This window comes from Giraffa tippelskirchi, chromosome 10 (assembly GCF_054371585.1).
Source record: "Giraffa tippelskirchi isolate mGirTip1 chromosome 10, T2T-mGirTip1v1.2.pri, whole genome shotgun sequence".
Lineage (NCBI taxonomy): Eukaryota > Metazoa > Chordata > Mammalia > Artiodactyla > Giraffidae > Giraffa > Giraffa tippelskirchi.
The window spans coordinates 156,893,405-156,917,163 of record NC_137284.1 but is presented as its reverse complement, the minus strand read 5'-3'; the positions used below and the strand labels follow the sequence as shown (position 1 = coordinate 156,917,163).

General features: G+C 40.5%; 1 protein-coding gene across 2 annotated transcripts in view; it reads left to right on the top strand.

Moving 5' to 3' along the window:
• KMT2C (lysine methyltransferase 2C) overlaps window positions 1-23,759 on the top strand; it is a 263,902-nt gene that overhangs the window by 83,797 nt on the left and 156,346 nt on the right. For both annotated transcript variants that reach the window (XM_081533535.1, XM_081533536.1), the window contains 2 exons: window positions 17,917-18,055; window positions 23,362-23,562. In XM_081533535.1, the coding sequence (XP_081389661.1) occupies window positions 17,917-18,055; window positions 23,362-23,562 (340 nt within the window). The remainder of the gene's footprint in view (window positions 1-17,916; window positions 18,056-23,361; window positions 23,563-23,759) is intronic.

Genomic DNA, 23,759 nt, shown 5'->3' with positions numbered 1-23,759 from the left:
CTAAGCCAGTGCCCTCTGACTACCCACAGTCCTCTGTCTCATCCTTGAAAGACTCTGCGCCTCCCTGTCCGTTTTCCTCTCCTTCTCCCATTGTCCATTCTTGTAATCTATTCAATACCCAGACCTAGTGGCACCTTCGTTTCCTCAACAGTCCTCTCTCCAGCCCACGTCAACCACTCATTCCTTTTATTTATTCATTTATTGGGCTGCGCTGGGCCTTCATCGCAGCCCTCGGAGGCTTCTCTTCACCCTGTGGAGCTTGGACTCCAGAGGGTGCAGGCTCAGTAGCTGGGGCACATAGGCTTAGCTCCCCAGCGGCGTGAGGGATCTTAGTACCCTGACCAGGGATTGAACCTGGGTCCCTGCCTTGTGAGGCAGATTCTCAACTGCTGGACCACCTGGGAAGTCCCAGCCTCTCATTCTTATGGCCGTACTTTAGCCCTTAATATTGTATCACTTACTAGGACAATTGCTGTTTCACTTCCAAAGTCTCAGTTTCAATTCTAACTCTTTTACCAGCTCAATAGCCACACCACGATAACCCTTTAACCACAGTGACTTCTCCAACTTAATGATCTTACCAATGGGGTTTGTCAGCCTCTTATTCTAGCTCACATTCTGTCATCCATTACTGTAGTTTCTCTCTTAATGCACCTTGAACTCCGTTGCCATCCTCCCACTATTTTGGTTTCATAACAAAACTCAGACTCTGCATTGCAGCAGCCAGAGTGACTGGAGAAAACCCCAACCTCCAGTGGGTCATGGTTGACCTTCCACTCATCCCACTTATACCTAGAATTCTCTCACCCATTATCAGTGATCATCCTTTCACTGTCTTCTCTTCTTTCAAACTTTTGACACCTCATTTTCCATTTTTCAGTTGATGATCTTACTTATTTCAATGAAAAAAAAAAAATAGAAGCAATCAGGAAAGAAATTGCACAGTTATCCACCATCACATCTTTCCTGCTCTCATCTCTGCCCCTCTGTTTTACCAGCCCTCGTGTTGAAATGGGATGAAGAGTCTCGGGGGTTTCTACAGCCAGCTCCTCTGCCTGTGTCCCTGGTACTGTCCCCCTTGCCCCTTCAGTTTTCCTTGGTTTCCAGCATCTTGAACTCCCTTGCTTAGAGAATTATTTCCATCAGTGTTAAGCATTTGCTACACTGTCTTTTTTTTTTTTAACTTTTTATTTTACATTGGAGTATAGGTGATTAAAAATGTTAGGTTAGTTTCAGGTGTATAGCAAAGTGATTCAGTTATACCCATACATGTATCTATTCTTTTTCAAATTCTTTTCCGACTTAGGTTGTTAGATAACATTGAGTCGAGTTCCCTGTGCTGTAGACTAGTTCCTTGTTGGTTATCCATTTTAAATAGAGCAGTGTGCAGTATCACCCTTCTTAAACAAAAGTACTTTCTCTTGATCGGATATCGCTTTCAGTTACTGTGTTGCTTCTTTGCTCATCTTCACAGCAAAAGCTCTTGAAAGAATTGTCTGTACTTGTGCTTCGGTTCAGTTCAGTTGCTCAGTCGTGTCTGACTCTTTGTAACCCCATGGCCTGCAGCACATCAGGCCTCCCTGTCCATCACTGACTCCCAGAGTTTACTCAAACTCATGTGCATTGCGGAGAAGGCAATGGCACCCCACTCCAGTACTCTTGCCTGGAGAATCCCAGGGACGGTGGAGCCTGGTGGGCTGCCGTCTATGGGGTCGCACAGAGTCGGACACGACTGAAGCGACTTAGCAGCAGCAGCAGCAGCAGCAGCAGTCCATTGAGTTGGTGATGCCATCCAACTACCTCATCCTGTGTCATTCCCTTCTCCTCCCATCTTCAATCTTTCCCAGCATCAGGGTCTTTTCAAATGAGTCAGTTCTTCGCATCAGGTGGCCAAAGTACTGGAGCTTTAGCTTCAGCGTCAGTCCTTCCGATGAATATTCAGGCTGTATGGTAGCTGCTTATTTTTGACCATTTTCCCATGAACCTGCTACAGGCAAGCTTTCTTCCTCTCACTCTACTGAAACTGTTTTGATCTCATGTTGCCATAACCACCATTGAGTCTTTGTTCGCCTTAAGTATTCAGTCTCACTTCACACAGCTAACATTTTCAGGAGTGAAACTCTGTGTCTCTTTTTTTAATTTGACTTTCAGGATACCACACTCTCTTGCTCTTTCCTATCTGGCTGATCTCTTCCTTTCTCTTTTGCTCATCTTCTCACAGATTAGGTGGTCTCATTCAGTTTAGTTGCTATAACTATTCTCTGTGTGCTGGTGACTCTAAAAGTTACATTGCCAGCTCTTTTCTTACTTTGAACACAACCGGTATCTTCAACTTACTTCTTAACATCTCCTCTTAGAGGTCTCCAGTGGATCCCTAGCTTAATACGTCTTCTGTGGAACCACTGGTTGTTCCCAAACCTTCTCCTCCTCCAGTGTTTCGCCTCAGTAAATGACATCATGTACCGTTCAGGCTAAAAACACAGAGCCTGTTGGAAAATGCTTCGGGCTTTACCTTAGTACTCTGTCCTGATTTCATACAGCTCTCATCTCACTGTGGTCCCTCCAGAACTCGGACCACCACTGTTTGTGTGGACTGCTGCCGAGCTACCAGCTGGTCTCACTCTCACCCGTTCTGGTTTTGTTCTCCATGTAGTGACAGAGTGAGCTTCTAATACCTCAAGTAAGGACTTCCCTCGTAGTCCAGTGGCTAAGACTTCAAGCTTCCAATGCAGGGGGCCTGCGTTCAGTCCCTGGTCAGGGAACTAGATCCCACATAACACAATTAAGATCGGCCAAATAACCAATTAAATGTGGCTGTGAATACAAATAAATTAATTAATTAAAAAAACCCCCAAGAGTGTTTTACTTTCCTTCTGTTAGCTCTCCAAGGCCTCCAGTGATACTTAAAGTAAAACCCTAAGTCCTTTTGTTATCTTCAAGCTCTCCTGACCTCGCTACCTGTCCTGCTGCATCTCCTGTCTTCCCCTTGCTCTCTGGGCTCCAACCCTTTCTCAGGCACTTTTTGTCTTCTCAGCTCAGAACGCCTTTCTCCCAGGCACTCCTGGGACTTATTGCCTGACTTGAGTCAGCTCTCTACTCAATGCTCCCCTATCAGAGAGGCCTTTCCTGCCCAACCTGTAAAAAAGCAGCCCTTGTTGAGCTCTGTTGTCTTCTGCTTTACCCTTCTTCCTAGTATTTAACAGATAAGACATTATGTTGCATATTTGCATATTGTGTGCCTCGTATACAAGAATGTGAGCTTCCTGAGGTCAGGGGTTTGTCTCCTTCCTGGGCTTGTTCCCAGCGCCTCGGACACTTCACACACACAGTGGGCATCACTGAGCAGTAGTGCATTCATGTGTTTTTCTTACGTGTTTCCTAAGCTACTGCTGTTCTTGCAACATCACCACATAAGTAAAATTTTAGCATTTAATCTTTTCTTACCTGAGGAGCCCACAAATAGGCTATCTTCTCTTGCTGTCTTCTGTGAGATTTCAGAGCAAATAAAATTTACTGAAAGGATTTAACAGGAGCAAGATGAGATATATATATATATGTGTGTGTGTGTGTGTGTGTGTGTATATATATATATCATCCTGTCCTTCTGTATGAAAGTTAAATAAAGTCAAACGTCTCAGTCTTTGCTCTGTCTTTGTGCTTGGGGAGACCTTTGTCCAGCTCCTTTAGTGAACACACGGAGCAAGAAGAATAGTAAAGAAAAGGATAAAGAACAATTGTTAAAATCACCAGCCTGCAAGCAAAGAGAAGAAAGAGTTCCATAAATTTCTAGTCAGTTTAAAAGCCCATTCCAGTTGAGTGCAGGGCTTTAGCATCTCTGCACATTTCTGTTTCCAGGCCCAAGATTTATTGAAAGGTCTCTTACCTTGTGAACTGTGTGCCTTGATACATTTTTAAAAAATGCTTTGTAGTAATTTAGCATTGTTTATTAACAGTGTTTATTCTTTAGGATGTGTGTGTGTGAGGTGTAAGTGGTGGGAATGAGTCTTCTACAGTTTTTATGGTGAGAATAGAATGTTCTCTCTTTGTAGCTGGTGATGTTGCCAGTTCTGTGTGCAGTTTTCTTTATAAATAAAATCCACTTGAATGAAGTGCTAGTTACTTGAGAGAAATTCCACTTTTTTAAATAAAGAATCATTATATAATCAGGGCTTTGCAAACTTGTTTTAGTTAATTGTAATTGGTTAATTATGATTTAGCTAATTATAATTAAACTTTTTTTTTTTTAACTGCTTACGTTGTCTTAATGTGACTAGGGGGAACCCATTTTTGTCTGGCATTTGAGTCCTTTTTAATATCATCTCAGTGTTTCAAAGCTATTGTTTGCTGGCAAGAGTATTTTTCAGGTCCATCTTCAGTATTCTCTGGGCTTCCGGATATGAATTCAGCTATCCCGTAAGGACTCATAGTTCTTTTTGCTGGGGAATAGTACAAGAGATAAAAGTCTAGGTTCTCAGGATGCATACCTATTTCTTCTGAGAATTAGTTATGTTGTCCACTCTAACAGAGATGTGGGGCTGTCTCTATGTGCTTGTAAACTGCAGTTCCCATTGATATTTTCAGTTTGTCTCTAGCATAATTTTAAAGAGACTTTAACTTTTACAGCAGTTACAGGTTCACTATAGTTATAGTTAGTTATAGGGTTTGAGTGGAAGGCACAGTTACTTCCCGTTTACTTCCGGCCATGCCCCCCCCCCCCCTACTCCCAGCTGCCCATTTCTCAACTCCCCCACCAGCACTGGCGCATTTGTTATGATTGACAAAGCTGCATGGCCTCTCCCTTTCACCTTCAGCCCCTAGTTCACATTAGGGTTCACTCTTGGGTTTGCACACTCTGTGGGTTTGGGAAAATGTATAATATGATGACATGTCTGTCAGTAAGGTATCAAACAGATACCGTCACTGTCCTAAAAGTCCTCCATGCTTTGCCCGTTCATCCTTTCCTCCCCTTTCCGCCCTGGCAACCATTGTTCCTCTTACTGTCTCCGTAGCTTTGTCTTTTCCAAAATGTCATATAAGTGGAATCATACAATATGTAGCCTTTTCAGATTAGCTCGTTCCACATAGTGTACATTTAAGTTCTTTTCATGGCTTAAAAACTCATTTCTTTTTATTGCTGAATAATTTTCTGTTGTATGTATGTATAACAGTTTATCTGTTCACCTTCTGAAGTACATCTTGGGTGCTTCCAGGTTTTCACAGTTTTGAATAAAACTGCTATAAACATTTGTGTACAGTGTTTTTGTGTAGACCTAAGTTTTCAACTCCTTTGGTTAAATACCAGGGCGGATGATTGCTGGATTGAATGGTGAGAATTAAGAGTTCTTCATATATTTTGGGTAACAGTCCTTCATAAGATACGTCTTTTGCTAATATTTTGTCTAGTCTGTGGCTTTTCTTTATATATCTTATTGGCTGGCAGTGTTTTCTGCAGAGCAGAAATTTTAAATTTTAGTCAAGTCTGATCAGTCATTTGTTTCTCTCATTATCATGCTTTTGATGTTGTATCTAAAATGTCATTGCTGAACCCAATCTCACCTAGAATTTCTTCTGTGGTGGTCTTAACCATTAAACTGCCAAGGAAGTCCACCCTGTGTGTTCATTTTAGAATCAATTAGTTGATATCCACAAAATACCTTGATAGATTTTGATTAGGATTGCATTGAGTTTATAGATCAAATTGGGAAGAACTGACATTTTGGTAATGCTGAGTTTTATAGTTCACTAATGTGGAATAACTGCTTACTACTACTGTGATTTTTCTTCATTAGAGCTCCGTAGTTTTCATCATGTATTAAATAGATCTTGTGCATATTTTGTTGGCTTTATACCAAAGTATTTTTTGAGGGGAGTGCTAATGTGATTTTTTAAATTTATTTCCAGTTTCACTTGTTCATTGCTGGTGTGTGGGAAAGTGATTTAGTTTTGTATATTAACCTTATATCCAGAGACCTTGCTATATAGACAAGGAGATTTTGTTGATTCTTCTAGGTTTTCTACATAGGCAGTCACAATGTCTTGGAACAGAAGATAGTTTTGTATTTCTTCCTTCTAAATCAGTATACCTTTCATTTCTTTTTCAAGTCTTGTTGCAGTAGCTGAAACTTCGAGATGATGTTGAAAAAAAGTTGTTCCTGATCTTAGTGGGAAAGCTTTAGTCTCTCATCACTAAACATGGTGTTGATGTAGGTTTTTTGGTAGGAATTCTTTGTCAAATTGAGAAAGTTCCCCTGTATTCTTACTAATAGTTTATTGAAAGTTGTTTCGTTGGTGTTTAAAATCCTGAATGGGTGTTGTGATTTTTGTCAGATGCTTTTTCTGCATCTATTGATACGATCATGTGACTTTTCTTTTTTAGCTTATTGATGTAATGGGTTGCATTTATTGATCTTCAAATGTTGAACCAGCCTTGTGTACCTGGGATAAATCCTACTTGGTTGTGGTGTATAATTCTTTATATACATTTTTAGATTTAATTGATTAAAATTTTGTTGAGGGCTTTTTGCATCTGTGTTCATGAGAGAGATTGATCTGTCAGTTTTTTTTTTTTTCCATTTTTGATGTCTTTGTCTATTTTTGGTATTACAGTAGTGCTGGCCTCACAGAATGAGTTGGGAAATAGTCTGTCTGCTGCTGTCTCTCAAGAGATTGTAGAGAATTGGTATAATATCTTCCTTAAGTGTTCAGTGAAATTCACCAGTGAACCCATTTGGGCCTGGAGCTTTCTATTTTAGAAGCTTATTAATTATTGATTCAGTTTCTTTATCAGATGTAGGCCTGTTTGGATAGTTTCTTTTAGTGATGCTTTTGCTTTGCTTTGAAAGTCGCTCAGTTGTGTCCGACTCTTTGCGACTCCATGGACTATACAGTCCATGGAAATCTCCAGGTCAGAATACTGGAGTGGGTAGCTGTTCCCTTCTCCAGGGGATTTTCCCAACCCAGGGTCGAACTGAGGTCTTCCCGCATTGCAGGTGGATTCTTTACCAGCTGAGCCGCCAGAGTGTTGGCAAAGTGTGTCTTTCAAGGAACTGGCCCATTTCATTTAGGTTTCAGATTTGTGGGCATAGATTTGTTCATAGTATTCCTTTAGTATCCTTTTAATGCCCGTGGGACCTATACTGGTGGTCCCTCTTTAGTTTCTGATATTAGTAATTTCATCCTCTCTGTTTTTTTCTTAGTTAATCTGGCTAGACATAAATTTTATTGAGGTTTTCAAAGAAGCAGCTTTTGGTTTCACTGATCCCCCCCCCCCGATTTCCTACTTTAATTTCATTGGTTTCTGCTCTAAATTGTATTATTTCTTTTCTTCTGCTTTATTTTGGATTTAACTTGCTATTCTTTTTTGAGTTTCATAAAGTGGAAGCTTAGTTGATTGATTTTTAGATCCTTCGTTTGTTATGTATACATTCCATGCTGCCAATTTCCCTTATTCTGTTGTTGTCTGAGAGCAGGCATTGTATGACTTTTATCATTTTAAGGCACAGAAACAAATTTATTTGGTCTATTGGTAGATGTTCCATCTGAGCTGGGGAAGAATGTGTATTCTCTTGTTGTTGGATGAAGTCCATTATATCCAGTTGATTGATGGTGGCGTTGAGTTCAACTATCTTACAGATTTTCTGTTTGCTGGATCTGTCTCTTCTTGATAGTTGGCTGTTAATGTCCCCATAGATGATAGTGGATTCATATATCTGTCCTTTTAGTTCTGTCAGTTTCTGCCTCATGTATTTTGACCTCTGTTGTTAGGTGCATATGTGTTAAGAATTGTTATGTGTTGTTGGAGAATTGATGTATCATACATGCATATAGTTATGTAATGTTCCTCTTTATTCTTGATAAGTTTACTTGCTATGAAATCTGTTGTGTCTGAAATCAATATAGCCTCTCTCTCTTTTTTTTAATCTTATATCCACTCTCTTAGGAAGTTTTCAGTATTCAAGTATTACAGTACTAGTAACTATGGTCATCATTGCTGGTGCATAGATCTCCATAAGTATTCATTCTGTATAACTGCAACTTCCCACCCCATGGCCAACAGCTCCCTATTTTCCCCACCCCCAGCCACTGATAACAACTGTTCTTCTCTCTGTCCAGCTTTATATTTTTTATTAGAATTTTGACTTAGTTAGTTTTTCTAGGCTGCAGAGTTTTCAAAGTCTACTGGAGGGAACTTTTCCCAAGTTGTCCTTGGTACATCAGTTCTATTCTCAAGAATCTGAAGAGTTGGTGAGCATTGGCTTGAATCCTTCCTTCCATATTTTGATTAACACATGGTTAAATGACATTTTTAAGACTATATCATTAACAGTTTTATCCAGTACTTTTAGTTCATGGTAAATGTCAGTCTTGCCTAGGGGACCTCATTTTTCGTGAAGAAAGAACATAATTAAAATGAGTGGTGCTTGTATCTTGGCTTTCTGTCAGTATAGACCAATCGCTCAATTATCCAAGTCTTTTTCTAAGAATCACCTCAACTCTCTGTGAGCACCCACTCCAACTTCCTTTTCAGAAATTCTGCCTTGATCATTAGACTTCACTAAGCCTGTTTCTCTGGAGTTTCTGTGTAGCCAGAACTGTCTGTCCAATAATTCTTTGTGGAGACATTTTTAATGGATATTGTGTTTTACCTGAAAGTCTAGACATCATCTTTAATTAATCTTTATATTTGAATGAGTTTAGCAGATCTAGAGGTAAAACTGACTAAAAGCCCCAAGAAGGGGAGCTATTATAAATGACACACACACACAAAGGCGTGCTCATTTGATAAGTTGTGTTCCAACTCTTTGCGACCCCATGGACTGTATCCCTCCAGGCTCCTCTGTCCATGGGATTTTCCAGGCAAGCATACTGGAGTGGGTTGCCATTTCCTCCCCCAATGGATCTTCCCAACCCAGGGATAGAACCTGTGTCTCCTGCCTTAGCAGGTGGATTCTTTACCACTGTACCACCTGGGATCCACCCTCCCCCCCCCCCCCAAAACCAGCACAAACTGACCTCAAATTGTACATTGCTGATATATGAAAATATAATTTATTTTGGTATGTTTGATTTGTATTAAACTTATTTGTTGCATACTAACTGTAAGAAACTGTTGTGGATGTTATTTCCAACTTGCGAAGTAGATGTTTGATTATTATTATTACTATTTTTTTGAAGTAATTACTAAACCAAAAGGGGGGAAAAGGTGTTGAAGGTTGGTGTTTCTTTTAACATGATTCCTAGTGTTTTCCCTGGGTTTGAATGTTATAATCCTTATTTTATAAATGGTTTTTGATTGTTATTTTGGTCTCCTCTTTGACTTTTTAAAATTTTTAATTGGAGGATAATTGCTTTACAATACTGTGTTAGTCTCTGCTGTATATCAACATGAATCGGACATAGGTATACATATGTCCCCTCCGTTTTGAACTGTGCATCTCCTCTTTGACTTCTAAGCTGTTTAAGAGAGTTTAAAAAATTTACAGGTGTTCATGTGAATTTTATCCTTGTTTTTTTACTTCTCATTTCTAACTGTTGTATTGGTTTGGTACACTTTTTATATTTTGGAATTTGAGGTTTCTTGACATATTCATCAGCTTTGAAAAATTCCCAGCTATTATATATTCAAATACTGCTTTTGTACCATTTTTTCTTTCTTCTACTTGCAGGTTCATTAGACTGATTCACTGTGTTTGGAGGCATTTACCCTCTGTTTTTTATTTTTTATACTTTTGTCCCTGTGTCCTTTATTCTAGACAGATATTACAGTTTTCTTACCCCTTTTAGCTATCTAACCTCTTATTAAACATATCAATTAAGTCCATGTGTTTTTTTTTAATATTTATTTGGCTGCTCCAGGCTTAAGTTGCAGCATGAGGGATCTAGTTGCTTGACCAAGTATTGAACACAGGCACCCGGCATTGGGAGCCTGGAGTCTTAACCACTGGGCCGCCAGCGAAGTCCCCATGTGTTATGTTTCAAAAGTTCTTTATTACTTTTTTTTCAAGTTTGCATTTTTTTTAATAGTTTTTAGTTCCCTCCTGAAAATTTTACTGCTTGAATTCTGTTACCTTTAACATAATACATATAGTTAGTTTTAAATTGTTTGATTATTTTAATACCTGCAGTCTGTGGGTTTGTTTCAGCTATTTCTGTTCATTCTTGCTCATATTATCCTGTCTCCTCAGGTAACTGATTATCTATGTTTGTGTACAGGATAATATACTTGACAGTTTATTTGTAGAAATAGATTGATGATTATTTTTTCCTCTCAAGGGCGGTTTTTCTTTGATTTCTTTTTTTCCTGGTACCTAGGGGCACTAGTTTTTAAGGACCACCTCAGTTCACTTTTACAGCTTTATTTTCTGTTCCAAGCTTGTGAGTCAAAGCTGTGCAGCATTCCTTGCAGAAATTGATTTCTGTTTTACTCTTCCTGTTAATGCCCAGCCCTCTGGGGTTCCTGCCATCCTGAGTTCCTAGGATGTTGCAGGCTTCTAGAACCATCCATGAGTCTTGAAAGTCAGAGTGAGTGCCTCTTCCCGAGCAGGTGACACCCCCTTGGGGAATGCAGCCCCACACACCAGGCTCACCTTGCTCATTGCCCCTTCCCTGCAGTTTTGTCTCATAATTCCTTACTATCTTGTTGACTTTTTGATGCTTTTAAGACTCTTTTCACTTTAAAAAATATTTCACTCAGTTTTCTTATTTGTCTTCAACTGGAAGTTTGTTTCAAGTTACCTACTCTGCTGTTAGTGAAGTAGATGTTTTCTGGGGTTTTCTCTGCATTCTAACGTGTGCTAGTTTAGGCACTTGAATATATAGCTAGCCACTTTTGTTTCCTTAGATAGTGTATGAAACTTGATACCTGTTTATTAGATTCTCTCAGCCAGGATATTGTTATTAAAAGTTGTTCAGTTGCTAAATTGTATCTTGATGCTTTGTGATCCCATGGACTGCAGCATGCCAGGCTTCCCTGTCCTTCATTATCTCCCGGAGTTTACTCAAACTCATGTCCATCAAGTTGGTGATGCCATCCAACCATCTCATTCTCTGTCATCCCCTTCTCCTCCTGCCCTCAGTCTTTCCCAGCATCAGGGTCTTTTCCAACAAGTCAGTTTTTGCATCAGGTAGCCAGAGTATTGGAGCTTCAGCATCAGTCCTTCCAGTGAATATTCAGGATTGATTCTTTAGGATTGACTGGTTTGATCTCTTTGCCGTCCAAGGGACTCTCAAGAGTCTTCTCCAGCACCACAGTTCAAAAGCATCAATTCTTCAGCGCTCACCCTTTATGGTCCAACTCTCACATCCATACGTGACTACTGGAAAAACCATAGCTTTGCTTATACAGACGTTTGTTGGCAAAGTGATGTCTCTGTTTTTTAATACACTGTCTAGGTTTGTCATAGCTTTTCTTCCAAGGAGCAGGAGTCTTAATTACATGGCTGCAGTCGCCGTCTGCAGTGATTTTGGAGCCCGAGAAAATAGTCTGTCACTGTTTCCATTTTTTACCGTGGAACTGGATGCCATGATCGTAGTGTTTCGGATGTTGACTCTTACGCCAGCTGTGATTGCTCTTTCCGGTCGGTGTTTTCTCTTCGTCAGGTAGCAGCGGTCACGCCTGTTTGTTGTGTGTGTTGTCCTTCCTTGACTAGTCTGGCAGCGTTCCCACTGTTTCAGATTCTTCTATGTCTTCTCTCCAGTCCACCCACCACGTTACCAATGTCACCAACATCGTCTTCAGAGTGGCTGCTGCTTCTTGGGATCTCCTTTTTTAAAAAAATAATATTTAAAAAAAAATTATTTATTCATTGATGGTTGTGCTGGGTCTTGGTTGCTGCCTGGGCTTTTCTGTAGCTGCAGCACGCCGGGGCTGCTCTCGTGTGGCGTGTGGGCTTCTCGCTGCAGTGGTTCCTCTGGTTGCAGAGCGCAGACTCCAGAGCCTGAGGGCTTCAGCAGCTGGGGCGCACGGGCTCTAGAGCCCAGGCTTGGTCGCTGTGACAGGCTTAGTTGCTCCGCATCATGTGGGATCTTCCTAGCCCGGGGATTGAACCCGTGACCCCTGCATTGGCAGGTGGATTCTTTACCCCATAGCCACTAGGGAAGCCTCTTGTTTTCAGTTCTGCAGTTATTTTGATTTCTTCAATTTCTTCACTTCAACTCAGACACCGTGAAGTAGTGATTAGTAGTTCAGGTTCTGGAGCCACACTGCCTGTGTTTGAATCCAGACTTCCCTGCTGATTGTGTCCTTGAGCAGAGCCCCTTAACCTCTTAACCTTGTTTCCTCACGTGTAGAATGGAGATGTGATAGTAGCTGTGGTTAGGGGATACCCCTCCGTGGGTCCCTTGCACCCAACAGACCTTACTGGGTGTGCCAAGAACAGAAGGCCTGGACCACTTCTTGTCTGGCGAGTAGCCTTGAAGAACGAGCTCACATCTCCCTCGGGGACAAGGAGCAGGCTTGTTTAATGCTTACTCTAAAAGCAGTGGCACCCCCCCCCCCCCCAGTGCTGTAGTGCAGTTCACTGCACGTGCAGACGGTCGTTTGGACCCACGGTTCTGCCCCCATGACACCTGGGGGCCAGCAGTGAGCCGACAGTGGCATCCTCACGCTTGTGCTGCTCCCTGCAGTGAATGGTATAGGCCTTCGTCTTTGGTCCAGGAGTCTTGGGTCTCCTACCAGCATCTGCGACCCAGTAACCAGACTAACTTCCTAGCTTGTGTAAAGCCTGAGACCCAGCAGCTGTCTTCATCAGGCGTAGTTTTAAGTGAGTTCACGCATTTAACCACCTACAACAATTGCCTTGGAAGCACATAGTAAATGTTAGCCATGAAGATGTTTCTTTAAATATTTTCGCATTGGGTTTTTAGGCTAGAAAGACTAGAAAGAAGATTAAGATTTCTATAAATAACTTATTATATGGTGATGATGTATACTATATTTGTTGGGTTTTGTTTAATTTCTTCTATTAGTTGCAAAAAGTAAGTATCCATTAAAAATTTTTTAAAGGTATATAGAAAAAACTAAAGGAAATATGTTTAAATAATACATCCAGAGAGCAGTTGAATTTTAACAATTACTATTTTAATTAATGTCACTATGATTTTGAGGTCTTGATAAGTATTAGAGTCTTTTTCTTAATTGTTTTGTGCTTGCATCAAAAAATCACATTAAAAGTATGATAATAAGTATATTTGTATTTATGAAACTGTGGATAAGTATAAAGAGAATTAAGTTAGCTGTAAAATGTGTTAGCTTCTAGGGAACCACTGTTTGACATTTTTGTGTATATATTTATAGTTAGCTTACATTTTAAAGTCTTTACATGCCCTGTGAAAGCAGTATATTATTAATCAGTGTCAACATTTTAAGTAGTTTAGTGAATAAAGATATGATAAGTAAAATACTTCTATTTCTGATATTGTGCTAATTCTTTAGCTTTATAGCACATTTTGGATACAGTGGATACATTAGATTCAGTAAGCTACAAACACAACTGAAAAATGTAACTCAGAATGCATACTTTTTTTGAGCACCACTGTTCAAAAGAAGGAAAAGATATGATTATGTAGTTTTTTAGATATATTTTCTTCTGTAGTCTTAGTATTATATATAAAGGAAGCAAGAAAAGTATTGCCAATTCTATGGAGATAAAGGAAGTTAGGAGAGAGAAAAATAATTTTTATTCTACTTAGTAGTTGCCGAAAGCATAGAAGCATCCATATGGTTTGGGTAACTAGTAGAAAATGGCTGTTGGTGTTGCCTAGTGTAATTATCAAGTAATAGCCCATTAAAGGGCTTCCCAGGTAGCACAGTGGTAAATAATCCACCTGCCAATGCAGGAGACATGAGAGACATGGATTCTATCCCTAGGTCGGGAAGATGCCCTGGGGAGGGAAATGGCAACCCACTCCAGCATTCTTGCCGGGAGAATCCCGTGAACAGAGAGGAACCTGGCGGGCTACTGTCCACAGGGTCACAAAGAGTTGGAGGAGACTGGGCACACATAGCCCATTAAAAATGTTGGTGTATTTTTTCTTGTGCTTTGTCTAATATATGTGTTTCCTTATAATAAGGTTTATTTGCTTGCTTTATATTATACGACATATAATTAATCAGTTAATTAAAAATTACTGAACATCTAGGTTTTGTGCTAGGCTCTGGTTTGCAGCACAGATACAGTAGCTGCTTCATAGAGTGTATAGTGGGGTGCTGCCTCCTGTTTTTGGTACACTCATAAGCGATAAACAGAACCCCCAAAATGTTGATGGTGTTATGTTTTTCTGTTGCAGGGGGATAAAAAGAAGGAAATACCTGAGATTGTGCCTCTATTTGCCAGAAGAAAGTTTTAACTAGAGGCCCTAGTGGTAGTTAGCAAGATATTAAGAGAGAGCAGGCAGGCCACACCCTTTTGGAGGGCTCCTGATTTGGGGGTGCAGGCTAACTGGAGCTGGCTCTTAGCAGAAACGTGTTCTGAGAGGATGTAGTACCATGATCCTCGTCCACCTGACTCATTGTCTGTAAACTTCTGAGGCCCTCCTCTTATTCCTCGTTTACAGTTCTCTCTTCTCTTGACTCTTACCCTTTCTTGTTTTGTTAACCTCGTAATGGAAATGGTATACAGAGGGCATATCCCATATGTGCTCTGGGCATCTCTGGGTAGAAGTGAAATGCTTCTTTATAAAGTGTTTTATATATGGTCACTTTATAGTGTTTTGTCATTTTGTAGTATTTGGGGGGCTTCCCAGGTGGTGCGAGTGGTAAAGAACCCGCCTGCTAATGCAGGAGACATAAGAGATGCAGGTTCGATGGAAGAGGTAATGGCAGCCCACTCCAGCGTTCTTGCCTGGGAAATCCCATGGACAAAGGAGTCTGGTGGGCTATAGTCCGCAAAGAGTCGGACACGACTAAAGTGACTTGGCATAGTATTTTGGGTATGTGTGTGCTCAGCTGTGTCTGACCCTATGGGCAGAAAGTCTCTCTCAAGCAGTCCCATGTTCCTTTCTGTCTTTGGTTGCAAAAGCGCTAGAGGGCAGGCACCACAGAATAATTTCTCTGTCTCTCCAGATGCTTTCCCTAGAGCTCTGGAGGCAGCTGGTCTGCCTTTCAAGTTACTGCAGGTCACAGCACTACCGATGTTTTGATACAGCATCAAAGGTGTCAGTTGATTTCCAAACACTACTATCACTGTTTTCTTGCTTGCTCATCAGCGTACCCATTTTCAATTTTTGTTACGGCCCTTCTCCACACCTGGTGCCATTTTCTGTGTTAATTAGTTGGGCTAAACTGCTGTAACCCAGATGGCTAGATGCAGCAGTGGCTTGAGTGTTCGTTTTTCCTTCATGTAGTATTTCTGAGAGGGAGAGGTTCAGGCTGGTGGGATGTCTTTGTTCCTTGTGGTTATTTGTGGACCCAGGTTCCTTCCATCTAGTTTCTCTGCCCTCCTCAGAGTGGTGTTCTCTTCTGCATTATTGCAGAAGGGTTGCTGACACCTCCATGGTCCAGTCCATACAAAAGATGGAGCGTAGTTTAGTCCAGAGCACCTTTCCTTTAAGGTGATGAAGAAATCACATGGTTCCTTCTGGTCACATTCTGTCGGTGAGAACTTGCCGTGCTTAGCTGCACAAAAAGGTTGGGAAATAAAGTCTGTGGCTGAGCAGTTATATGCCCTACTAAGACTTGAAAAGCAGAAAGAGAGCCTGGATTTTTGTCCACTGTCCATTTTTTTTCTACAGGGTTATGTGCCTTGTTCATCTGTGGAGTTCTTTACATATTCTGGACTTGCATACCTTCTTGGGGATACAAATCACATGTGTTTTCTTTCCATCTGTGATGTATTTTAAATTTTTTTTCATAGAATCCTTTGTTATACAGAAATTTAACATTTTTATACACTAAAAACTGTAGAACTTTTTATAATCCTTCTTTGATACAAATGTATTTTGTATTTGTAGATTTGATTCTATACCAGTTTTGTGGCTGGGGTAGACAGGAGAGACACTGTGATTAATAGGCTCCACAAGCACTTAATTTATGGTCTTTTCTGTTTGAACTTAAAAAAGAACCATTATTTTAAATTGGAAAGTCAAAATCATCTCTTGATGCCTCATTTCATCATTAATTTAATGATTTGACAGGATTTACAGTTCTCTCTAACTAAACAAATTGCTAGTTCTCAAAATTATTTGCTTGTCAGAATGAAAGTAAAAGTGAAGTCGCTTAGTCCGACTCTGCGACCCTGTGGACTGTAGCCCACCAGGCTCCTCTGTCCGTGGGATTTTCCAGGCAAGAGTACTGGAGTGGGCTGCCATTTCCTTCTCCAGGGGATCTTGCCGACCCAGGGATTGAACCCGGGTCTCCCGCATTGTAGGCAGACGCTTTACTGTCTGAGCCACCAGGGAAACTGTCAGAATAGCTCCCTAAAATTCATTTTGAATCTAGAAGACTTTGATAGGGAAATCCTAGTGAACTGGTGATCTAAAGGGCAGGAAATCAAATTTGATGTCTAAGTGGGTGTTGAAGCTGCTAGATGTGCCTTGTGTGCAGCAAAAGTGAGGTCTGGAGCTCAGGAGAGGAGTTAGGGCTAGAGATACTGATTTAAAAATCAGGAAGACAGGAGACTGTTGAAACCTAGATAATAATTAGGCTCTTCAAAGATGAATATATAAAGGACATATAGAGAGCTGTACTCACACTTGGAGGTCTCAAACCAGCTGAAGGGACAGGTAGTAGACCTTTTAATCTTTGTTAACAACCTCATGAGATATATGCAGTTTTCTAACTTTACAGGGAACAAATTGAGGCTGAGAGAGGTGACTTCTACATCAAGCTGCCTAGTTAGTAGTTGGTGGAACTGGTACTTGAGAAGAGGCACTCAGGGCTCCAACCCTGTAGTGATCCATGATGTCCCTGAATTTCAGAAGTGAAGAGGATTTCACTCAGGAGGGAGGACTCCCTTGTGCAGCTGCATTTCCAGAATGTTGAGTGGACCCTGGCTTGTTAGTTCTTTTGCCACCAGCGGAGGTGGAGAGAACTGTGCAGTGGCAGGAAGACGGATGCTGTGTAGGAAGGTCCACCGAAGGAGAAGGTAGTGGAGGGCAGCCCCTCCAGAGAAAGAGAGACAGGAGGAGCTTAGACTACTGTAAGCTTGCTTTTTTTTTTGGTATGGGATAGTGGTGCAGAAAGGTGTAGGTAAATTTCAGAAAAGAAAGATGGCGCCGAGAGTTTGGAATTGCATTAGGAGCACTGGAGGAGGAATTGTGCCTGTTAATGTCTAACAGTACAGCGTGAGAGACAGTGTGGATGTATCATTTTACTTAAAGAGAAGAATGATATTAGGAGTATTGGTGTTTGAAAATCCTCTCAGAGTTAGGTTGCGTCCTAAGAAGGTATGTGTAGTGTTTGGGGTGGGAGTCTAGAGCGTGACTGGAAAAGGCAGTGGTGTCAAGGTGTGTTCTTTTTAGTCATTTTGCTCCTAGAATGGCTGATAATCAGAGACTGTGTCATGATTGTTTTAAATTAATGGTACTTTCAATTCATAAACTATGAAGAAATTTTTTTACGAGTCACCTTAAAGTATGTTTGTTTTGTAGAGGACTTGCTGTAATCCTGAAAATAAAATTCTTAACAGCTTTTACTAAGATCGAAACTTCTTTAAAGTCAGCGGCAAATTGGAAAGCTATGCTGTTTTATGTTATTTTGATTATATGTAGCCTGATGTGCTGCAGTCCATGGGGTCGCAAAGAATCAGACACAACTTAGCAGCTGAACAACCAATATAAAAGTTTTTCCTGTGTTCGTTATGTATTGTCATTTGTTGTTTCGTTATTTTTCCTTCATGCTATCTGCATTATAGATAAATTCACCAAAGAGTGATGTGATGCAAAGTGACTTTTATATTCTCTTGTTTTACTATTAAGCAGAAATCAAAGAACAATCAGCAGAAGAGGATGCTGAAGCAGAAGTGGACAGCAGCAAGCAGCCAGTCCCAGCCCTTCAGCGTTCTGTGTCTGAGGAATCTGCAAGCTCCCTGGTCTCTGTTGGTGTGGAAGCCAAAATCAGGTTCGAGAATGAATGCAGCTGGGTCAGGAAGAAGGGCAGGGAGTTGACCAAGAGGAATTTCAGAGAGCGCAAGCTTAGGACGAAACCGGGGTGGAATTTGAGAGCTGGTAGCTCTGTGTGTCCCTGGGGGTAGCGTGTCTGGGGCTTGCGTGGCTGTAGGACAGAGCAGTGTCTGGCACGTCACTCTGCTCCCCTCAGACCAGAACAGAGTGTCTCCAGTGTGCGGTTCTAGAAGAAGCAGAAAGTCTAAACTTGAAGCATAAGGGCTGACTTTTTATTTACTTGTAAATGTAAGCTTATACTCTTGTTCTTTACCCTCTCTCATTTTTTAAGAAAAGAAATATAGGATGTTATAACCTCTGTGTATATTTTAGCTTTGGAGTCTTGTTATTTTTTAGATCTTTCTTGGAAGACATGAATAAAACTGAAACCATCCATCAGTTGACTATTCCCATCTTCTTGAAATGTTTTCTCTCTTTTGCTCTTGGCACGTCTCCCTTCTCATTTTGTCTTTTGCTGGCTTCTGTGGAGACCCCCCAACTTTGTAATGTTGGAGTCCTCAGGTTGAAGTCCTCAACATGTTCGCTTCTATTCAGTCTGATAGCTAGGTCCTGTCTGTGTGCCAATGAACACACATTTGTATTTCCAGGACCGACCTTTCTCTGAACTCTGGACTTTTCCTGTCCATCTCTCTGCCTGATATCACTATTTGGAAGTATTCTAGACACTGCACCCATAACACGTCCAAAACCACTCTTGATTCTTGACCCCATGCCTACCCCAAATCTCCTCCACAGGATTTCTTAATTTCAATAAATATTAGCAATATTCATCCCGTTGCTTAGGCCAAAACCTTTTGAGTTAATCCTGATGTCTATCCTTTCTCATACTTCACATCCTGAGGTAGCTCTACTTTGGAAGATGTCCCAGACAAGTACTCACCATCTTACCTTGCCTAGCATCTTGGTTCAAGTCCCTGTTATCCTTAGGAGGCAGCAATTGCCTTTTAGATGGTTTCACCAATTCTCTTTGCTTTCCCCAGTCCAGATTGTTTTTAGCACAGTTGTAGAAGTGATCATTCTAAAACATAAATCAAGTTTCCCTCAAACTCTCTTTATGGCTATCTCTTCTATTTACATTAAATATTTCAATAATACTAAAAATTTCAAATCCCTACCATGTTCTACATCTTGGAGAAGGTTTGAAATGTTCAAAATGAAAGATAAAAAATACACAGTCCGCACTGCATTTACCCATTATTTCTGCTTTATTTCCCTTTTTATTTCCCAGCAGTTCATTTGATTATTTGTCCCCCTTACTTTTATGTGAGCTCTGTAAAAGCAATACTTTTCTCTGCTTTTTCTGCTTTTTATTGCATTGATAGTTTTTTCTATTGATTGCACATTATATTTTATTTTAAAGATGATATCCCTGAAGGCTCATGTTTTGTTTTGTTTTTTTCTCTTGGCTACACTCTCCGGCATGCAAGATCTTAGTTCCCCGACCAGAGATCAAACCCCCAGCCCAGCAGTGAAAGTGCTGAATCCTAACCGCTGGACCCCCAGGGAATTCCCAAGACTCATGTTTTTTGTTGATGTTGTTGTTCAATCACTAAGTTGTGTGTGACTCCTTGCGACCCCATGAGCTGCACCATGCCAGGCTTCCCTCACCTTCACTTGTCTCCCTGAGATTCCTCAAACTCGGGTCCATTGAGTCAGTGATGCCATCCAACCATCTCATCCTCTGCCGTCCCCTTCTCCTCCTGCCTTCAGTCTTCCCCAGCATCAGGATCTTTTCCAGTGAGTCAGCTTTCCGCATCAGGTGCCAAAGTATTGGAGCTTCAGCATCAGTACTTCAGGGTTGATTTCCTTTAGGATGGACTGGTTGGATCTCCTTGAAGTCCAAGGGACTCTCAAGAGTCTTCTCCAGGACCACAGTTCGAAAGCATCAATTCTTCGGTGCTCAGCTTTCTTTATGCTCCAGCTCTCACATCTGTACGTAACTACTGGAAAAAACATAGCTTTGACCATGTTTCCTTATGAATTTCATTTTGAAAGAGCTTCAGATTTACAGTTCTAATTAATTTCTTAGATTTAGCAGTATAAATGCTTTATCATTTTCATATCTCTTTGCATTGATCATCCAGTGTTTCATTTTCTAGTGATTTAAATACATCCTATTTCTGTTTTCTTTGTTGGCCCCCCAACCTTTTTCTTATTTTTAAAAACTCAGGTTTAATTTATATACAGTAAAATTCACCCATTTAGTGGGATTTGACAGTTGCATACGGTCATATAACCACTACCACAAAGGTAAAGAACAGTTCCATCATACTAAAAAATTCCCCCAGGCTCATTTGCTGTCACCCTCGACCCCATCTTTTGCCCGAGGCAGTCACTTACCTATTTTCTGACCCTGTAGTTTTGCCTTTGCAATAACATCATGTGCACAGAATTGTGAATTGTGTGTCCTTCTGATTACTTGGCATTCCACTTTGGAGAGTCATCTGTGTGTTTGCATGTGTCAGTAGTTGTCCCCTTGTTATTGCTGAGGTGGCTTCTGTTTTATGGAGGTGCCTACTGCAGTTTATCATTTCCCAGTTAAGGGATATTTGGGTAGTTTCTACTTCGGGGTAGTTATGAATAAAATTGGGATAAATATTCACTTGCAAGTTTTGGTGTGAACAATAGCGTTTTTATTTCACTTAGCTGAATACCTAAGAGAGAAGTAATTTTTAAAAGAAAATGCTGAAGTATTTTTCATTGGAGCTGTACTATTTTGCATTCCCACTCATGGTGTAGAGTGGATTGGCAGGACATTTCTTGTTCTGATTCACCTTTGCTCACAGGTGAACACTGTGTCTCTATGTCCTGGGGGCCCTGTCATTGCCTGGCGAGGGGAGACCTGGCCTGGTCTGGGTCTAGGACGGAGCCCTGCCCCTCCTCAACAGTGGAGGTCCCCTCCCCACCCCACATTCCTCTGTCCGCAGCTGGTCTTGAGCATTGCAGGTGGAAATTTTTTATCTCTCTCTGCCAGCCTGTGGCCTTTGTTCCCCCTGGGAAAATGGAGGAGGATCTGGCTGGGTCTCTGTGTCTTTCCTGAGTTGCTGTGCTTCTGCCCCCAGGCTTGTCCCGTGACCGGTGCGTTCCCAGGGCTCTTCCCCAGGCCCCAGTGGCGGCCCTGACTGAGCTCCTGGGGAGGGGCGCGGAGAGAAGCTGGTGATTGGGCTAGAATTCACCGTGTGTCTGCGGGTCCCAGATGCTGTGAAGTCTCATACCGCCTCCACTTGGCCTGGAACAATTTATAAAATTGTCACTGAATTCGTAGCCTGCTTATACGACATCCGGGGGCCTCTTCCTCAGGTTAAGCAAGTGGTTGTGTCTCCTCTCTTCTTGGAAGCGCCTTTCGTTCAGTTGCAGGTGAATTGGCTGCTCTATGACTCCTGTAATCAGAAGTGTTCAAGAAAAGTGAATTTGTGTGTTGTGACCATGGGGCGAGAGCTCTCCGTGACTTTCTACCTCCAGAGCAGAAGCTGGGAGTTTCCTTGTGCATCCTTTAAACTTAGCAATAAATTACTCTGTCTGTCCTTATATCCTACATCTCTTGTAACATTTCCTATTTCTTTAATAATTTGAATATTTCTCTAAAAATGTTTTGGTTGTGGGTCTGTTGCGTGGTGAAATTTCTGAGGTCTTATAGAGACCTGGGAATAATTTTGTTATACCATCACATTTGAGTAATAGTTTTGGATATAAATTGAAGGTTAAGCTATTTTTTGTTAGTATTAATGCTTTAAAAGTATTGCTCCATTTCCTAGCCAGTTGATGTTGATGTCCATCTGATTGTTGCTCCTCATAGGTAATGTTTCCAGGGGACGAAACAAACCAGAAACAGGGTATGCTGAAGAAAACATAAATTTTAATAGCTTAAAGAAAATTATAAATAAGAAAATTTAAAAATTAATAAAATACTGGCTAAGGATATTGGTAGATAGCGTCCTTGAGGCAAGAAGAACACTTTTCCCACATTGGACTTTATTTTTCTGAAAATAGACCCCATGAAATTGTGTGTGTGTGTGTATGTATTAATATGCAGCACACTTATTACAAAATGAAAATAGATAATATTGGAAAAACTTAAAATAGGTAAAACTTTTATTTGAAAAAAAAAAAGGCAGTTTGTCAAGAGAGGTCCAATATGAATTTAACTTATGTTAAACATTATCTGAAAAGATTGTAGATAATTCGTATCACCTGTTAATGCAAGACTGGGGTAGAGACTACAGAGGTGATGGTGGGAACTTCAACACTTGGAAAGAAAGATTTGAGGGCAGCAGCCATGAATATGTTGTGAAGAGAAAATATACCCAAGAGGAGTGGTTCTTTTTCATTCTGTTTTTTTCCTAAGATCTGTTAACTAAGTATATTTTCCATAAATATATATTGGTTTTTTTGTCCTGTAGCTTTTAAAGTGCTCTCTTTAAAAAAAAAAAAAGAATAGATTTTATTGTTTAGAACAACTTCAGGTTTACAGAAAAATTAAGTGGATGGAACAGAGTTCCCAATCCCAACCCTTCCCTACCTCCATTTCCCCTGTTGTTAGCATCTTGCATTAGTGTGGTACCTTTATTACAACTGATAAACCAGTATTGATACATTATTATTAAAGTTCATAGTTGCAGTAGTGTTCATTCTTTGTGTTACATAGTTCTGAGTTTTGATCAGTGTGTGATGTCATGTACCTGCCGCTAGTTACAGTGTAGCAAATGAAAGATCTCACTGCTCCAGATTCCTCCTGCTGGCACTGCTCTTAGATCCTTTCCATCCCTTCCTCCCCCTCCCTCACTAACTGCTCGTTAACCCACTTACATTTATATTTGTATATCTGTGTGTGTGTGTGTGTATGTATATATATCATGCATAATGAATGTTCCATCTGGTTAAATAAAATTTGGTTACCACTTGCTTTACACAGCTGGGATATAATTGAGTGGCCATTAAACCATACCCTCTTTCCCAACCTTAGCTTTTACTTTAGTCCTTTTTAATACTTTGATTTTTTTTTTTGGAATCAGATTTAAAGGAAAATTGTTTTTCTAAGTATACAATATAATTTTTTGGTATAGTTACTATTTCTAAAAGTAATGCTGTAGAGAAATAGAATTGTATAATTACTATAGATTTAAACACTTAGCTTGCACTAAAAGACAGTATTTACTTTTAAAGCACGAGTATCTGCAGTTGTCTGGAACTTGAAATAGTTAAGTAAAACTACTTCTGTGTCTTTCTTCCTTTTCATTTTGCCAGTGAACAGCTCTGCGCTTTTTGTTACTGTGGTGAAAAAAGTTCCTTAGGACAAGGAGACTTAAAACAATTTAGAGTAACGCCTGGATTTATTTTGCCGTGGAAAAATCAGCCTTCTAACAAGAAAGACGTTGATGACAGCAGCAATGGAACTTGTGAGAAAACACAAAACTCAGCACCACGAAAACAAAGAGGACAGAGAAAGTAAGCGATTTTGAATATAAATGGTTCAAATGCAGTAAGACTATATATAGTTTATTTTCATTGAAATGTCTAAAAAATATATGAATGGGATTGTTACCAAATGATTTCTTGTGTTTCCAACATCCATACAATGCTTTATGACTCACCATTAACCCAGCGAACATTCGTTTTCTCAGAATTTCTTTATTTTAAAAAAA